Source organism: Brachypodium distachyon, chromosome 3 (genome assembly GCF_000005505.3).
Source record: "Brachypodium distachyon strain Bd21 chromosome 3, Brachypodium_distachyon_v3.0, whole genome shotgun sequence".
Classification (NCBI taxonomy): domain Eukaryota; kingdom Viridiplantae; phylum Streptophyta; class Magnoliopsida; order Poales; family Poaceae; genus Brachypodium; species Brachypodium distachyon.
In genome coordinates this window covers 14,743,624-14,761,427 of record NC_016133.3, presented here as the reverse complement: position 1 = coordinate 14,761,427, position 17,804 = coordinate 14,743,624, and the positions used below count along the sequence as shown (strand labels likewise).

The following is a 17,804-nucleotide window of genomic DNA, read 5'->3' as shown; positions in this document are numbered from 1 at the left end:
TTTACTCTTTGGCGATGCTCATGTAGATCATCATTTCCACCAGAAAAGAAACGGTTATCATAATACAGCTGTCCAACATCCTGACATAAATAAATTGTTGTACTTACACAATCAAATGGGGAGAAGTGAGAGAAGGCAAAGCAGATGCAAAATGGTGACCTATATTTAAAACAAGCAGTTGAGAGTCACTCTAGACTTCAAAGCCTTTTTTTACAATGATGGCGAGACCTTCTACCATCACTACTGAGACCAGACTCTTCAGGTACAGTTACAATCTGCCTCGCTTCGCGCTCTCTGCACTTCAAAATCTGCTCTTGCCCAAATGCACTCAGGTGTGTTCTTTCATCAACCCTGCACCTTATAACTACTTATGAAGGTGCCGCAGCATAATCATATGAGATCCCCAAAGATTCACATGTGCTGACCAAATTTGATGGCACAAGAAAATGATGATCTATATCTATTGATCAATCGGAATATTCTTCACTATCTTGGTCCATATCTTCTGCACGAGAATGCTTTGGATGCTCATCAAGATCATCGTCCAAAGAAGATCTTTGTCGCTTTAAATTACCCTACAAGGAAAAACTTTAGTTAAAGGTACAGGTAATGCATAAATATGACCGTTTATGCTCTAATATGGTAACAATAAAAGGGTGAGCATCCTGAGAGTAACAAGTGAATTGTTAGCAAGAAAGCCATTAAACTATACATATGGCTTGGTGAGAAGATGAACCGCCTATACACACAAAAATACTAAATACAAACAAAGAACCGAAGAAGTAAAAATGTAGCCAGCTGTGGTATGTTGTCTGCAGTACTAATAGTTCATGCACAGCGAGATTTGATGCCAAATAGTACAAAGGAAAAATGAGTCATACATGCATGCTGGAAGATTCTCCGCGCTCCATTGCATCACCATGTAGTGTCCTGTCCACAGTAATTCTGGAAGGCACTGGAAAATGCTCGATTTCATCCCCGGATCTCCCCTCTTTAGCTTTCTTCTTCTGCAATACTAGCTTAGTAGGAAGAGGCTGCAAAAAGGGCATTAAAATGTCACATAAATGTGCAATGGATCATCATCCTATATCAAAATAAATATAGTATGCACAGAGCAAGTTACCAAATATTTTGCACCATCATCATCAAACGCGACAAGGTATGTAGTGGGATCATTTTTGTCATCCCCCCTTACCTGAATCATGCAATAAGAGGTATGTAAAGTGGAAAGGCAGTTTTACACAGCACAATGAAATGTTATACACAGTAAAGGTAGTAGCAAAACTGCACATACTTCCCAGTGATATTCTCTAATCCAGGAGTACTGAACATCTTCAATTTCATCATCCAAGTCCTTGACAAGCTAAAGGAAACCATAGCCACAATCAGATTAAAATACTATAAGATACAAAGTACAACTATGATTAGCCAAATCTGAAGTATAAATGCACTAGAATCTAGAAAGGACGGATACCTCATGGGGTGCTGGAGCCATGTATGCTAGAAATTTCTCTTGTTTTGTAGGGTCTGAACCACTGACTTGAAAGCTTTTCATCAGAGCCTGTGATGAGAAAATAGAAATACCTCAAATATATGAAAGGGAATATCTAAGCAGAGTATCAATGACATTAGCATCACGTCAAGAAATATATGTATCTTAACTACATTTGACATTGACATACAGTCATGAAATATTAGTTCCCACATAATTTTAGGTATACACATATAGGCACGAGCATGTTAACATATGTACCAACTTAGAAAGGTAAAGACAGAAGAAAATTTAAAATGCAACTCACCCGGGATTCACATTCATCACGTACAGATCTCTCTAGCTTGTTATACTGCTCTGAATCAGCAGTAGGGTCGCCATCAAAATTAACCATAACAAATGGATTGTTATACCTACAGAGGTCAACAGAAAAGCAAATTTGATATTAAATACCATTTTTCCAGTAACAACACAATTTTGGAGCACACTAATCAGAAGCTGATGGAAAGTAAAAAAAAACAGTTTTTTTTAATTAAAATAGATAGGAAATTGAACGAGCGACAAAAGATAGTTCAATGATCTGGACTTGGTCATCACACATCAGATCTCAAGAATGAAGAATGAAGTCTTATAAAAGAAGAGAACGTACAGAAGAAAGTAACGTCATACCTATCAAAATCAGGTACCAAAGGGAGAACAAACTCTGGTTCCATCCCAGGTTTAGTCTGATGAACAGGGCGTGATTTTGCTGATTTGAAGGATTCTGCAATGGCTTTGATCCGTTTCTGTCTGATATACAACATACATACATAATGTCATGAAACAGGGTAACCTTCAGATATAAAAGAGGAAACTGAGTGAAAGGAAAATCATACCTATCATTCAGATTTTCCAGGACATCACGGCCCTCCCTTGATTCTCGCCTTTCCTTCGCTTGCTTTTCAGTCATGGACTGGAATAGCCAAATTACCTTATTTAGTACATGTGAAGTAATCCAGCAGAATGTCTGTAACTATATTTACAGAAGAATCAGTTGGCAATTACCATTTTAGCTGCATCAGTACTAAGTGGAGAAATGTACTGTGTTTTGACCAGCCAAGACATCCCTTTGTCGGTTGGCCTCTCCTTTTTCCTTATGCCTTCTGGTTTAACAGGGGTGAGAACCTCATCATCACGCAATAGCTCTTCATCTTCTGGAGCCATGCGTGGCTGAACAGCGGGAGGGCTAAATGCATGGTTGCACTCCAGTTAGGGATGCTAGAAAGAACCTCGGAGGGATAATACTTGTGAAAACATATGCCTAGCTTAAGTCTTACTTGTATACACTCATATCAAGTAGGTCGAGAGGTATTCCAAGGTCCTCAGGGACAATCATTTTGGGCATATAGTTTTTCTCCAATGAGGTGATCCTGTACTTGGTATATCTGTGGAAGGGCAATATACAGAAAAACAAATACTGAGTACTGATATCCCAAAATAAGTGCGACAGCCACAGTGAAGCCATTGTCTCACTCACGCACACAAGTTGAGAGAAAGGTCAAAAACTAACATTGTAATAAGAAAGCAGAGTATCGTAAATCTAATGGCAATGGGGCACAGGTGTCCAGAACCTCTCTGTAACTAACATCATCAAGAAACCATTGTCTCACTCACACACAAGTTACACAACAACAGTAGCTAAATAAAAATGATTAATTTTTTCAGTGACCAAATATCAATCAACTTGGGAGACTCGTTTCCTGTGAAACAGCTCCCAATTCCTCTTTTGTTTGTACTCCATACTAAGTACAAAAACATAAAATTGGATGGCGCTAATAAAGTGACAGGGTAAAAATGCACATTTTTTTCCAAATTAGTCGCATGTTGTGTTGTGGCTAGTAAAACTAGATTAGCAACATTGAAATAGCATTTACAGAACCAAACATAAGTAGCAAGAAAACAGGGTAATCTGACGCAAAAAAGGAGTAGGAAACTAGGCTATATACCGGTCCTTGTCCTTATTCAGAGGCAGCCATTTCAGCTGAGCACTAGGGTCTGGCAGTTCATTCCTAAACCTGCATTAACCAAAAAGGGAAACAAGGTCATACAATAGTGTGATTCTGAAATAGACACAAATGACGAACATTTGCAAATCAGCTGCTCTTGCAAAGCTTCTCAAAACTGACCAATTTAGAAATATGTTATAAATTCAATTTTCAACCAGAAATTGCCAATTAGTTGAGTGATGCTTTGAGAACCATTTTGCCTTCTGGTGTGCCTACTACTGCACAAAGGTTTCATCTTTCTCGGTTTTTTTTTAAAAAAATTGGTAGTGCTGGAAAGCATAGCTCATGAACCCTTTGAATACTCATTATCCAGAATTAAGCATAAGTGCTCACTTTCTCCAAGCACATAGACAAGCCAGCATAAATGTCCAAAACACAAGCATAGCATCATTAATAAGCTATAGCTACAAGGATTACGTAATACCAGCCAAAGCACAAATGCCAAAGAAGCTAGAAAAAGTAAAGACTGGTTTTTGACTGTTTACGCCACTGACAGCACAAAATTCAAATAGGTAGCTCGCACTTGTCAGTTGCCCTAATTCAGCATTGCAGCATGTAGCAACTGCTCAGGTTGTCAACCAGAATGATACCCAAGTGCACAATAATCATAATAATTTGCCCACACGCACATTTAAGATGTAAATGGCTCCAATTTCCTCCAAATAGCACTTGAACAGATGAGAAGTAAAAAAATTTTGCTATACTCACTTGTGCTTGCAGAGGAATGTTGTTGGCTTCTTGAGACGATTCTCGAACCTCTCAGTGTTCGGCGCTGAGGCTGGGCGTGACGTAGTTGTCGCCGCCCGGGTTCCACCTGATGGCTGGTGGTGGCGGCTCTGCGGCTGCTGCTGTTGTGCGGCACGCACCTGCTGTGTCTTCTGCAGAATTGAGGCCTGCGACTGACGCATCATCTGCTGCTGCTTCCGCTCCTCCACCTTCTGCTTCTCATACTCACGCTTCTTCCGCGCCCGCCGCTCCTCCTCCGTCTCCACTCTCGGGAGTGCTGCCTTGGCCTGCTGCTCTTTCGGGGGCGGCGGGGCTTCCCGAGGGGGCTGAGCCGGAGGTGGTGGCGGCGCTGAAGGCGGGGGAGACATTGGTGGCGGGGGTGGGGGCGCTTGGTTGTTGTTCCCGCTGTACGGCGGCGGTGGGGGCTGGTAATACATCTGGGGCGGTGGCGGCGGCTGCTGTTGATGCTGCGGGGGCGCGTGGGCGAAGTTGTACTGAGGCTGGTGCGGCGGGGGCGGTCCGGGAGGGGGAGGCGGCGGCGCGTGGAACGGCGGCCGCGGTGGCATGTGGCCGTACCCCGCTTGCTGCGGCGGCGGCGGCGGCGGCCCGTACGGGTTCATTGGCGGCGGCTGCGGCGGGAAGCCCCCTTGAGGCGGTGGGTACGGCCGGTACGCCATGGCGTGGCCCCGGCGGCGGCTAGGGTTTCCCCAAACCTAAATAACCTCTAGCAACGCACCAGCTCCCCCCGCTGTCGCGGCTACTTCTCCCGCCGCCTCTTCCTCCTCCTCCAGTCCTCCTCCTCCTCCGCAGAAGCTTCTACAACCCCGCGCGCGCAGCTCCACTAGATCTACACGAAGATCACACCGCGGCGAGCCGGATTCGGTGCAGGGGAGGAAGGAGAGCGTGGGGAAGAATCGGAGAGCCTCGGCGCAGATGCGCGAGAGAGAGAGCCAAAAGCGATACCTGCAGAGAACGGTTTGGACTTTGGATCCTGACTCCTGCGCTCGCGAGTTTCAAATGAATTCCCTCAAATTTCGATTGGATTTGGGACTGATTCTGGATTTTGAATCCGATGATGTGTGTGGCGACCCAGACCCGTTAGGATGCGAATCTCTGTGTAATCTGTACTAGTTCCTGGATCAATAGCTAGTACACACAAACTGGAAAGTTAAAGTTAATAGCATCTAAATTGGAAAAATTAGGATGTTACAATATGTCTCGTCAACTTGTGTTATAAAGACTTATCGGATCGAGGGAATAATCTGGAAACCAACGTTGATGTCAGCTTGCCATGTGACAAGTGCAGTTTTTTTATAAGAGGTGACATGTGCAAAGGGAGTTTATCAACAATCTCCCCTTCTGTTTCGGAAGGAATAATTTAGAAACATTAACTTTTTTGTTTTGCTTCGTCATTTCAGTGGCGGCACGCAACATACGTCGGAGATGAATGAAAACACAAGGAATACCGAGTTATTATCATATAACAACAAATAAGCACGCACGGAATTAGCTCTTGAGAGATCTAATCTATATCTCGTGGTTTCAACTTTGAGCTCTCAGAATTACAAATTTACCACCTAAATCAATTCGTTGAACCCAAATTTCAACCCTTAGAATCCCCAACTTTGAGTACTCGCAAATCTAGATTTCAACTCAACCAATTCGGAATTTCAAAACCCTCTACAACTAGCAAATCACTAGCACATCAAATCGAAATGAAATCCTCAGTTTGGGATCGGTCTTTTATAAATCATACCTCTTATTTCTCCATCAACAATAGGGACTATAGGAGGCACAACATCATCCACAGACACTGTCGAGGATGGAGCTCCCTTGGTTCGTTGTAGGGGATCCCCTTGATAAGAGGGGGGGGGGGGGGGGGGGGGCATGGGAGAGAGAGAGAGAGCTCTAGTGAGGTACCTTTGTGAATTTAGTTGCGGTCCTTTCGCTTTGTCGACTCCATATGTCTCTCTGTTCTCCAAGTGCCCTCTTGATACAAGAAAAAACCAGAAATGGAAAGCAAAAAAGCCATACGAGCCTACTAGAAAAAGAAGAGACCATACAAGGTACTCCTTCCGTTTCTAAATACTTGTCGTGGTTTTAGTGCAACTTTGCAACTTTAGGAACAGAGGGAGTACTTGTGATTGCACGGGATTTAGTGCTTTCGTTTACGCCTTATTTCTTGTTTTTCTATGAGAAGATGAATTGGTTTTTAAGTATGTATTTCATCGACGTTGTTGACCATTTTATCAATTTATGAATGCGGCTTCGGCTTGCAACTAGGTGATGCAATAAATTCCTTGTCCAATTTGCAGATATAGAGAAGTTAGAGATATTAGTATTCATGCAAAATTGTACTTGATCAAGTTTCGTTCAATTTTAGAAAAGAGGCAGAAGAAGCGTGGTTGAGTGATGGATTCACAGTCCACAAATAAATGCAACCCTTGTGCAAAAACACCATTTCATTGATGTAAAAATACAGTTGCTAGCAATCCTTTTTTTCTATTAGCCATGTTTGAAAGATTAAGATTTTCTTTTTATTTTTTGTTTGCCGGTTTGACCATGCAAGTATACTCGTCCACGTTGACCGCCAACGACAAGGATGGTGGTGCATTTGCCGAATATGAAGGTGACACACGAGTTGTAAGGGATTGGGTGTAGCATAAGGAGAAGAGACACACTTACAAAGATGGTGAAGCGAGATTATGACACGAGCCCTTCTATACGTATGAAGATCCTCATATGATTTTCTTAAGATCCCATCAAACTAACAACGTCACCACTTTGGCCTCGGGCCAAGAAAAGTTAGTACACCACAACGGCATTGCAACAAAATCATACGAGACCTCCTTAAAAAATCCGTAGGTGCAGTGTCTCAGAGTTTTGCCGCCTATGACATATGTGCACTCATGCTAGGTTCCTAGAGTGTGTTCCAATACCATTTTCTGTCAATATACCGGTAAAAAATTGCTGCCTTTTTGTTTTGCTGCAAAAGAAATACTTTAGAGGGATTTGGAAAACTCAAACATAACTTTAAAACACATCGTACCAAATTTATAGTGTATCGTTTTGGCCACTTAGCACGAAACAAATGTGATTAATCCTATGAAACTTGGAGCCCTAATTTGGATCATGCCAACTATGTGGTCAGAAAGCTTTTTACCCCACTAGTGAGTGATCTGCTTCGCACCTGCTTGAGTGCCACAAGTTCAAAATACACCACTCGTCGGTAGCAAAAACTTAAAAAAAACTTGTTTGGTAGTAGTGAGATTTTCATTTACTCGGGGCAAACATCCCATCCTCTTCCGGTCTTCCTCCCTGTAATTCTGTTTCCTGCATATCTTTTTTGAAAGAGGAAAAAAAAAGTCAAATCTTCCAGCTTCCCGTGATTCGACAAAAACAGAAAACAACACCTGTTTGCAGGCCAAAAGTCAGTTTTTTTAAGAACTTTTTTTTGCTGTTCTGAGCTAACTTGTAGATTGGCTTGTTTTAATTTCCATTTACACTGCATTTGGAATAGGCTATTTAGTACTCCTAGTACTCCTACTATTTAGCTGCAACCAACCAGCCCGTTGTATTGGATTGCCCGATTTGCTTTCCGTTTTCAAGAACAGTTGCTGGTACCCTCATGTGTCTCTTCACTGTATATATTACTGCTGCAACTCTTAAACACGCACTATAAATTTAAAAAAAAAATCTAATGGATTTTATTCTTCTTCTTCGGATTCAAAATAGAAGAATAAAAGAATAAGTAGAAGAATTAAGTTAAGTCAATCCAACCAAAAAGAAAAGGAGGTTCATGGTCAAGGGAAAAGATGTTAGAATTAGAGTTATTTTGGAATGCATCAGTTGTGTTCGAAAAGGTGCCAATGAGGAATCGACGGGAATTTTCTAGATATAGTACGGACAAGAATCAGACAATTAGATCCAAATTTTTTTGTCGATATTGTCGCAAGCACACGACACATCACGAAATAAAGAAATAGAAAGATCATGACAATTTTTAAGAACAGTTTCAGATGTTTTGCCGACATGCAGGGCCAGGACCATGCCAGCCGCATATACCAGAGACACGAATTCCGCACTGGCATTTATCTAGTACTCCGTATTATTTTGCCTTAAAAAAGAGTGCATATATGTGATTATGTGAAGCAGTTGGTTACAAAATTGCATTTGAAAAGTTTCAATGGGAAAGACATGGGCATAAACATAACGTAACGGTGGTCCATGGTCCTGTCTCCTTCAACCAAGGACGACGCCACGCTTAATTGCTTTCTGTGTCTTCATCGACCAAGCTGCTGTACAGTACTTTCTCAGTACTGTCCATGGTGAGATAATCTGCATCTGAAGGGAGAAAACTGGAATTGGTTTCATTTAAAATTTTCAGCACAAAACACACCTAATTTTCTTTTAGGTGACAATGGTACTGTCAGCTGGCTGCAGATGGCAGCTGTTAATTACAACCCCCACGTGGGGCCCACGTGGAATTGATGACACTGTACAATTATAGGTTGCAGCTCGTAATAATAAGCTCACTTAGTTTAAAAAAGCTCACTGAAGAAGCTAATGCTCAGCTAAAATCAGGAATAGAGAGAAACAAAAGGAGTATTTGTTTGAAGGCGCCGGTTCGAGCAGCTTCACGAGACTGCCACTTGACGCTATAGCAGCAGTGTTCGAACTGGAGTATGTAAACATAGACAAAACTAGATGCCACCAATTACCTGTCCAGTTGTCCTTATAACTAATCTGCTTTAAGAAAAAGGAGTACATACTCGAAAACCCAAAGCAATTGCCCGTATTCACTAGTAGTACTATCCCACTAAGAAGGGGATATATAACTACCTGAAAAAGGCTAAAGTATCGAGGGAAATTATAGCTGCTAGTAGTAGCAGTGGAAGTTGATTAAGCACTTTGCACGTTGCTTCAAGCAATGCTTATCCTAATTGTCCCCCTTGCCCTGCGAAGTGACGTGAGGCCTAACCAGTAGACACCAAACATGAGAGCAACATATCCATAGGAAACCACCCAATGGAGATCTACATACAACCCACACACTAACATTTGTTAAGTTGCAAAGATTAAAAAAAGAGAGACTAGCACACAGCTCAAGCACATACACATATTGTAAGGATTAACTAGCAGTATCACATTGTGCTATATACAAGATTGTGGTTGACTGATCTGAGAGACAAATATTATTGATTCTTCCAAATATTGTCAAGTGGAGGCATCTATGTACACATGTCTCTTTCTTGATATCTCTCTCTTGATTCCCCCCATAAAAATAAGTTAATAAGGAGGGAAACCCTAATAAAAAGAAGAAAAGAAGAAAGTGGAAATTACAAAAAGGAGGAGAGAAAGTAAAAAAAAAAGTGAAGTGGGTGAGGTTGCAAGGAGCTGAAAGAAAATAAAAGAAAGTAAAAAAAGAAAGCATATGGATCTGCTGCTAGTAGTGGTAGTAGTGCTATGTATAGTGCTCATTCACCAGATCCAATGCAGGTAGCCATCCTTGTCCTCCTCATAATTAGTGCCTCACCTACCAATAATACTCCTCCACCACCGTACACCTCTTCTTCTTCCTGCTCCCTTTGTGAGCATCCCCTTTTGATTCCTCTCCCAAGATTCAAGAAAGCATGGATGGATCCATGGTGGACGGATGGAAATGGAGATAGACATGGGCGGCCTAGCTAGCTGCTATACTGACTGACCTGCAGGCTGGCCTGTCTCTGGCGACGGCCGGCGTCGAGGCTGTTCGATCTTAGTACTAATTGGAGCGCGGGGTTAGAAGGAGAAGGATGATGAGGAAGAGTGGGGAAGGGGAAGGGGAAGAGGCAGCTTGCCGGCGGCGTCTTCGGCGGCGGGGAGGAGGAGGGCGCGGCAGAGCGGGCATGTGGCCTGGCCCTTGTCGACCCACTTGTCGATGCACGCCTTGTGGAAGGCGTGCGCGCAGTTGCCGAGCTCCCGGACCCGGTGCCGCGCCTCGAGCGCGCCCAAGCACACCGCGCAGCACGCCGGGGCCGGGGCGTTCCCGGCGCCGCGGCGGCTCCTGAGGTCCGCGTACCGGACGGCGGGGAGCCGCGCCTTGATGTCCGCCGGCGCCGCCATGGCCATGGCCGCCGCCCCCAGCGAGGGCGAAGGCGAGGGCGACGAAGAATCCTCCGCCCAGAGGTCCGGCGGCGGCGCGTAGGCAGGGTGTTCGTCCGAAGTCGGCGGCGCGGCCAGCCCCAGCGACGAGAGGCAGAGCAGCACGGCGTGGCGGAGGAAGTCGAGCAGCTGCAGCACCAGGATGAGCGGCTGCGGCAGGATCACGCAGTAGCACACCGACGGGAACCCCATGGCTGCCGCTCGCCCCGCACGCTCCAAGCTACCAACAAAGAGAAATCCCAGCACGGAGGAGAGATCGGAGGAAAGGAGGGGAAGAAGAGGGGGGGAGGTGGATGAGAGAGAGGTGGGGTCTATATATAAGAGAGAAGATGGAAGAAGAGCGCTCCTTGTTTAATTTTGTGGGCAGGCTATGTTTGGATGGAGAAGAGAAAGGAAGGGGAGGGGCTATTATTTTCTAAGAGTAGTGCTACGGGTACAAACAAAACAAAACCATAGCTATAAAACATGTCAAATGGGAATTAGACGGGCTACGTGCACGGTTGGACGAGCCTACACACCTTGTCTGCCCGTGACAACGAGTGCTACGTGCATGCTCTCTCTCTCTCCTCAACGAAAATATCGAATGGTCCATGGCGCATCGGCATCGTTACATAGCGGATATGTAGTGTGACATCTCTTGATTTAGAGATGGACAAATGCGTGATGTCGATGTTGCTTGTGAGTTTTTTCTTCAACATAATCATTTTTTGTTGGCATAAACCTATGTTCTGATTCTTAACTGCAAGTTGTCTCGGTCGAGCAAGTTGTGGTGACGATCATCGTTAATGTTCGGCTTTTTTTTCTTCTTTTGAACCCACGTTCTAACTTCTAGCTACAAGTTGCCATGGGAAAACAAATTGCTTTTAGCGATCATCATGGATGTTTGCCCTATTTTGAGCCAAATGAACTTCTTTCATACGCATGACGGATATATATATATATATATATGCACATAATGTCATCGTCTTTTGATCATTTCCCCTCGTGATCGTCATCTTTGCTGGCACAAATCCCATGTTGTGACTTGTAAAATAGAAGCTCCTTTAAGCGAGCATATCTGTGTGTGGTGATCAACTTGCATGTTTAGCTTTTTCCTAAACCACACGAATTTTCTCCGTGTGGACATATGCACGTAATGTTTCCATCGTTTGCAAGGTCATTTTCTAGCATATTCATTTTGTCGACATAAAAACAATGACGTTCCAACTTCTAACTGGTTGATGTCTTAGACAAGCAAATTGGGTGTAACAATCATCATAAATGCCCCCCTTTTTTTTTCTTCAAAAACCACATGAACGAACGATGGGCATTTATATTCGTGTAATGTCATCGTCCTTTGCAAGGTCCTTTTCCACCATGTTTGTTCCTGCTCCCTCGCATATATGTTCCTAACTTATAACACTGGAGAGCTTTAGTGTGGTACGTGTAGCATTTACAGGGTTGCTGTTATGTATATGGGCCGCACGTACGCGCACACATGCGCTGTCTCACTTGACCGCTGCCGCCGAGAGCTGTTTGGTTACATGAGATTCCCGTTTGAGCTGTTTCGTCCATGGACGATCCCAAGTTAACACTGTGGCTTCGACCCATCGATCGGTCGGTCGGTTGGGCACTGACTCGGATGGAGATCTTTACCGATCTACTCTCTATCACCGATATATCCATCGATCTTCCCGTTCTCGAGATCGGCGGTGCTTGGATCGGCTGAACAGTTGAGGAATCTTCTCTTTGCTTGTACGTGTGGTTTGGTTTGGTTTAGGGCTCTGTAGGGTTGGGTTTGGGTTACTGTAGATGAATCAGATGGATGGATGGGTTTGGTTGTCCTGTTGGGTTGATTAGATGGACGGTGGGCAAGCCATGTGTGCGGTAGGGCCGGGGCAGCTCAGGAAAAGTCATATGGGTGTGCGTGCTTGTGGGGTAGAGAAAAGAGGAAGAGAGGGGACTCCGGCCTGCCCTGGCCTACAAATGTTGGCTCGGCATTATTTTGGGCATGGTTTTGTTCCAGATAGGTGACAGGGGCATGTGCACTTTCCTGTCACGTAGCTGCAGCTAAATGACGCTGATTTTGTTTTTGAAAAAACAGAGGTGCCGCTTAGTTGGAATTCGAGTGGCTGGAACAAAGGTGTGGTTGGCAATATATAGATCCCTAAAATGAGAAAATGAAAAAAGATTTTCTCTTTGCGCAATAACAAAAGGTGGCTACAAATTTGATACAGTACTGATTCGTACCCGAGCCCGGAAAATGAGCGACATAATATAGGGCGTGTCTAATTGGCGGTCGTCCATGGGCTTTTAGAGCACCACAATCGATTTCGCCAGCCCCTTTTAAACCATCGGAAACTTTTTTTCGTCGGTGCAGATCCTTTGGCTTAATTGGTGCCGTGTGACTTTGGTGGGCTCTCTGGCTGTGGACCCCACATTACAGTGACTAAAAGGGAAAGAGACCTACATTAATCTAAGCAGGTGTCAAAGTCTTGTAGTACGAGTAAAAAAATAAAGAGCAGGCATTTCATCATCGTACATATTCTGGACTTTCAAGAAAACGTGAGAGGAAGAAAGATAATTAAGGCACAAATTCATGAAAGAAAGAACTACCAAACTTAACAAGTAACATATTTACCCATATATTTATGGGTTTTTCTTACAGAAAGAAAGCACGAGAGAAAGGAAAGATAAGGCACCCCTGAAGTATCAACTAGCCGATCAATTTTTTTTTGAGGGAACACCAATCAAATTACGCTAGCTGAATTAGCAAGCAACACCGTTGCAGAATCTAATCCTAGATCAAAATAAACGTCCAGCCGGAGTACGTCCGTTGTTGCTGTTGTTCTCGCCCATCAACTGAAGCAACATGTAGTTAGTATACATCTTTGGCACTAGCTCTAAAGCTTGTTTAGGTTCCATCATTAATTTGATTAACTATAAAAATGGCAATGTTCCATTATTCTTCCCTACATGCTTGTCACTTACCATCTGGTCAAGTCTGTTAGACTGAGTTGGGCTACATGCAAAAGATGCGCAAGCAGGAAAAAAAAACAGTTTAATCTCAATAATTGTATACCTGGAAGTTTTCTTCTTGTAATAATAGTATACATTTTCTTTGGGTCTCTCGTGAAAACAAAACAAACTGTGTATTCGCATAGATTAGGAATTTTCATGGAAAAAAACAAATGTACTCTCTCTGATTCTAAATTCTTAACTCAAATTTGCCCAAATATAGATGTATCTATTCTTAAAATGCGTCTAGATACATGTAACATTTCGACAACAATTTAGGATCGGAAGGAGTACTAAATAAGAAATTTTCGTTTTGCAGAAAACAGACATTTCATCGAATTTTGCATGTTGATATTACATTCTCGTGTTGCACATGTGAGAACTGTTTGGGATAAAAATTCCTAGACACATCTTCTATTTTATTTCTGTTTAGAAATAAACTAATCAGTCAACAGTCAACACAAGAGGGTATGTAGTTCTGTATGGTAGCCCAACTCAGTCAACAGTCGTCGACCGGACGATCGCATAGACGACAAATGTGTAAATGGAACCAAGGGAACAACGGTGCCCTAGCAATTAGCCAAGAACTAATGACAGGAAAACCAAGGCACAGCCTGGAAGCTAGTGATGGCACGACGGCCATGGCAGCAGCACAGCAGGCCGGACTCATCAGTAGTGCGTGGCCTGCATCCCATGCATGCATGCCTGCCGCGGCAGGAGGAAAGGAAAGAAAACCCTGCCGCCGGCAGCGGACCATGATGCTGTTGTTCCATGCGATCTTCCGAGCAATAACATAACAACAATAATAACAAGAGAACGGCTGGAAATTGTTCGATTGCTTGCACGATCCAGGGCTCAGTTTTATCGTCCTAGGATTCTAACAGTGCTCTGTCAAAAAAACAAAATAAATCTAGCAGCAGCGCTAATTACACCGCGGTTTTGCGCCCGGCCCGGGCGGCCCCCGGCTCCTTCTCTCTGCCTCGCAAAAGCGGAGCAGAAACAAAGCACCTCGGTACGTCACACCCATATTAGCATCCCAACACCTAGGATAGCGATCGATTAATTAAGTTTTCTTTTTTATAAACAAGTGGTTGTTTTGATGATTTGATCCGATCCATCGAGTGGCTGACACTGAAAGTAAAATACTCCAGTAGAGAGAGCAGAGTAGTGCCCGGTGCCGGTGCCGTGCGTGCGTGCCCGCTTCTTCTTCATCGTTCGTCTCGACAAAGCATCGTGGCCGTCCCCAGGCCCACGCCAGGATCGATCCATCCATCCATCCATCAGGATCAGATCCATCATCCTCGTCAGCTATTTTATTTTAGCCCCCTGCGAATAAACTTATCAGACCAGCTCGTGCTCGTGCGTGCAAGCTCGCGTCAATGATTCCTTGCTTGCTTGACGACTCCTCTCACCTCACTCACTCGGTCTTCTCTACTCTTTTAAATACTCTCATCGCCTGGAAACCGAGAAATTTCGCACGGACGGACGGACGGACGGAGATATTTGACCTTTCATTTCTTTTTCAATTTCGAATAATTTTTGGGGTTGTTTGAACAAGCTTAGCTTAGCTTCGGTCGGTCATGCCTTGTCTTAATTATGAGCAGCCGGTGCACGCGCTAGTTTGCTCCGTTCGTAAGTTTTTGTTTTGTTGACGTTTTAATTGAAACGCCTTTTTGGTGTGTTCGTATATATAGATGGCCCTCATGATTAAATTATCATCTTTTTTCGGTTGTACGGGTGTTTCTTTTTCGTGTCCCTTGCGGGAACATAAAGCAAAGCTAATTTCAACTAATCGGTCCCAATTAATCAGGGGGGGAATATTTAGGTGTAGCACATTCGGTGGCCAACTAAAGCCAAGCTAAATACTGGTGGATGACCAGCTACGTTTTACTCCCTCTCTTTCTTAAAAAATATCATGTTAGATTTCATTAAGACAATGTTTTGACTACAAATTATTATATTAAAGTGACACGTGGTTTATATGTCATGAAACCACAAGTATCATGAAGTATTTTTGATAACGAATCTAGCGATACTAATTTTATGTCATATAAAACACATCTTGATATAGTAATTCATCGTCAAAACCTTATCTTACTAAAAATTAATATGTCATTCTTTAAGAAACAGAGTAAAGTAATTAGCAATGGGAGATGATGATATATAATAATGGGCACGTTGCATGAATTTTGGTCGGATTAGCTTAGCTTTTGCGGGCCGGGCATTATTGCAATTAATCAATCGCCATAGCCGTCGTCGACACTCTCTCTCCTGTTGTACGAGAAGAGAAGAGCCAAATGGAACGAACCGTTGCTAGTGTTGCTGCTGTTGGCAGTGGCGGGATGATTAAACAAGTCGAGGAGAGGGATTAATTAGCAGGGGCGAAAGTGTGGTGTGTTCCCCGGGGATTAGGGGATCTGTATGAGCTACATTTGGCACACGATCGGAATGTGGATGGAGTGACAGAAGAAACACCGGACCAAGTCTGCTTGCAAAGAGAAGTGTCGTGGTGGTGTCACGGCAGATGTCATAAGATGACTTATGTTAGGACCGATGGACGAAAGAGGAATTGGAGGAGGGAGGACGTGATTAGCACCACGCACAACACAAGAGCACACACACGGTTTACCCAGGTTCGGAGCCCTCTTGTTGACACTATTACAAAACGGTCTATATGTAACGGCACATCAGTAACGGGTCCAGCGCGCCGTTACTGATGAACAACATCAGTGTCGGTCGCGGCCGCGACCGTTACTGATGAACAGAGCAGGGTCTGCCTCTCCCCGCCCAGCCATACATCAGTGGCGGTCGCGCGAGGCGACCGCCACTGATGAACCATCATACCTCGCGAGAGACATCAGTGGCGGTCGGTTAAGAGACGACCATCACTGATGAACCACGCATCAGTCACGGTCGCCCTAACACGACCGTTACTGATGTACCTACATCAGTAACGGTCGCCCAGTCCCGACCGCCACTGATGATCGTCGCGGTTTAAATACGCTGGGCACAGCCGCAGCTGGTCGCGCTGCGCGTCGTAACGGACCAGCTGCGGCCCCTTTTTCTCCGGCGACGACGAACCGTTGCTCGAAGCCACCATGGCCGCCGGCGAGCCCACCAGGTAGCGCCTCCTCCGCCCCCCCCCTTGCATGCCGGCGGCCGCCATCTCCATGGTTGGCGGGCGGCCATGGCCGGCGAGTTCCGATCTTCGAGCCCGAAGCTTCCCTCTCCCTCCCGATCTGTCTTGCCGGCCTCCAATTTCTCTCCGAAGTTCCCCAATTTCAAATTTTTGAGCTCGGGTGCCGGCCAAAATGCGGCCTCCTCGTCGTCGCCCGGAGCTTCCCTCTCCCTTGCGAGCTCTCTCTCCCTTCCGATATTTCTCGCTGGCCTCCAATTTCTCTCCGAATGTCTCTAATTTCAAATTTTTAGTTAGCCCCGGTTAATTAACACCTTAATCACCTTGTCAATGATTAGGCTAACTATTTTGCTTTGTGTTTTATTGAGTATTGTGTTGTAGATCGAAGGACCGTTATTGGATGTACGCCAAGGAAAGAATCAATGCTCGATGGATAACCGAACGGACGGTGTTTTCTGGAATCGCGGAAGGTGATATGGAACAAAAAGGACTTGTGATGATGCGTTGTCCATGTCGCAAATGTGGAAACACATGCATGATGAAGCCTGAAGATGTTCAGATGCAGGTGCTGGCATCGGGTTTTGTGGAAGGTTATTCTCGCTGGACTTGTCACGGGAGGATGCGGTTGATGTCGGTAGCGGTAGCGAAGATGATGATGTCCTGCGGTATGATCTGGCGAATGATTCCAAGGAAGAAACAAGGGCTGATGAGGAGGATAATGTGGAAGGTGAAAGAGCTCCACGTGGCAGGATAATGTGGAAGGTGAAGGAGCTCCACGTGACACTTGTTGAGTTACCTTGCTTCGGTTTTCCACAGCCAAACAAGTTGCCCGAGAGCACATACGAGGCGAAGAAGATTACATGCCCGCTTGGATTAGATTGCGTGAAACATCATTCATGTCCAAACGACTGCATGGTATACATTGGAGAGTACGAGAACCATGAGAGCTGCCACATATGCGGTGCATCGAGATACAAGAAGAAAAACGCGAGAGCTGGTGAAGACGATGGGGAAGAAGTGATGAAGGGCAGGCCGGCAAAGACTGTCTGGTATCTTACGACAGGTGGCCGAGTTGAGCGTTGGATGCAGAACGTTAAGGATGCGAGGTATCTCGTCTATCACGATTCGGCGTAGGCTGCATTCGATCCTGACGGGCACTACCGTGTGGAGGAAGCTGGGGTCCTAAGACACCCTGCAGATGTGACTCAGTGGAGGAACTTCGACACGGCATTTTCTGATTTCGGGGCAGAGCTCAGAAACCTGA

At 44.6% G+C, this 17,804-nt stretch overlaps 2 protein-coding genes across 2 annotated transcripts; both read right to left on the bottom strand.

Moving 5' to 3' along the window:
* Positions 1–5,275, bottom strand: LOC100838919 (protein PAF1 homolog). Its single transcript, XM_003573423.4, has 12 exons — positions 4,246–5,275; positions 3,478–3,546; positions 2,809–2,916; positions 2,537–2,717; positions 2,368–2,444; positions 2,162–2,281; positions 1,800–1,905; positions 1,475–1,561; positions 1,295–1,363; positions 1,124–1,195; positions 882–1,034; positions 1–575 (listed from the first exon to the last, which is right to left on the bottom strand). The coding sequence occupies exons 1-12, from the start codon at positions 4,938–4,940 to the stop codon at positions 468–470; spliced, it is 1,845 nt and encodes a 614-aa protein (XP_003573471.1). The 5' UTR covers positions 4,941–5,275; the 3' UTR covers positions 1–467.
* Positions 5,276–9,388: 4,113 nt separating this feature from the next.
* On the bottom strand, positions 9,389–10,916 carry LOC100823272 (E3 ubiquitin-protein ligase RHA1B). Its single transcript, XM_010236083.3, has one exon. The coding sequence runs from the start codon at positions 10,597–10,599 to the stop codon at positions 10,045–10,047; it is 555 nt and encodes a 184-aa protein (XP_010234385.1). The 5' UTR covers positions 10,600–10,916; the 3' UTR covers positions 9,389–10,044.
* Between the last annotated feature and the right edge of the window lie 6,888 nt (positions 10,917–17,804).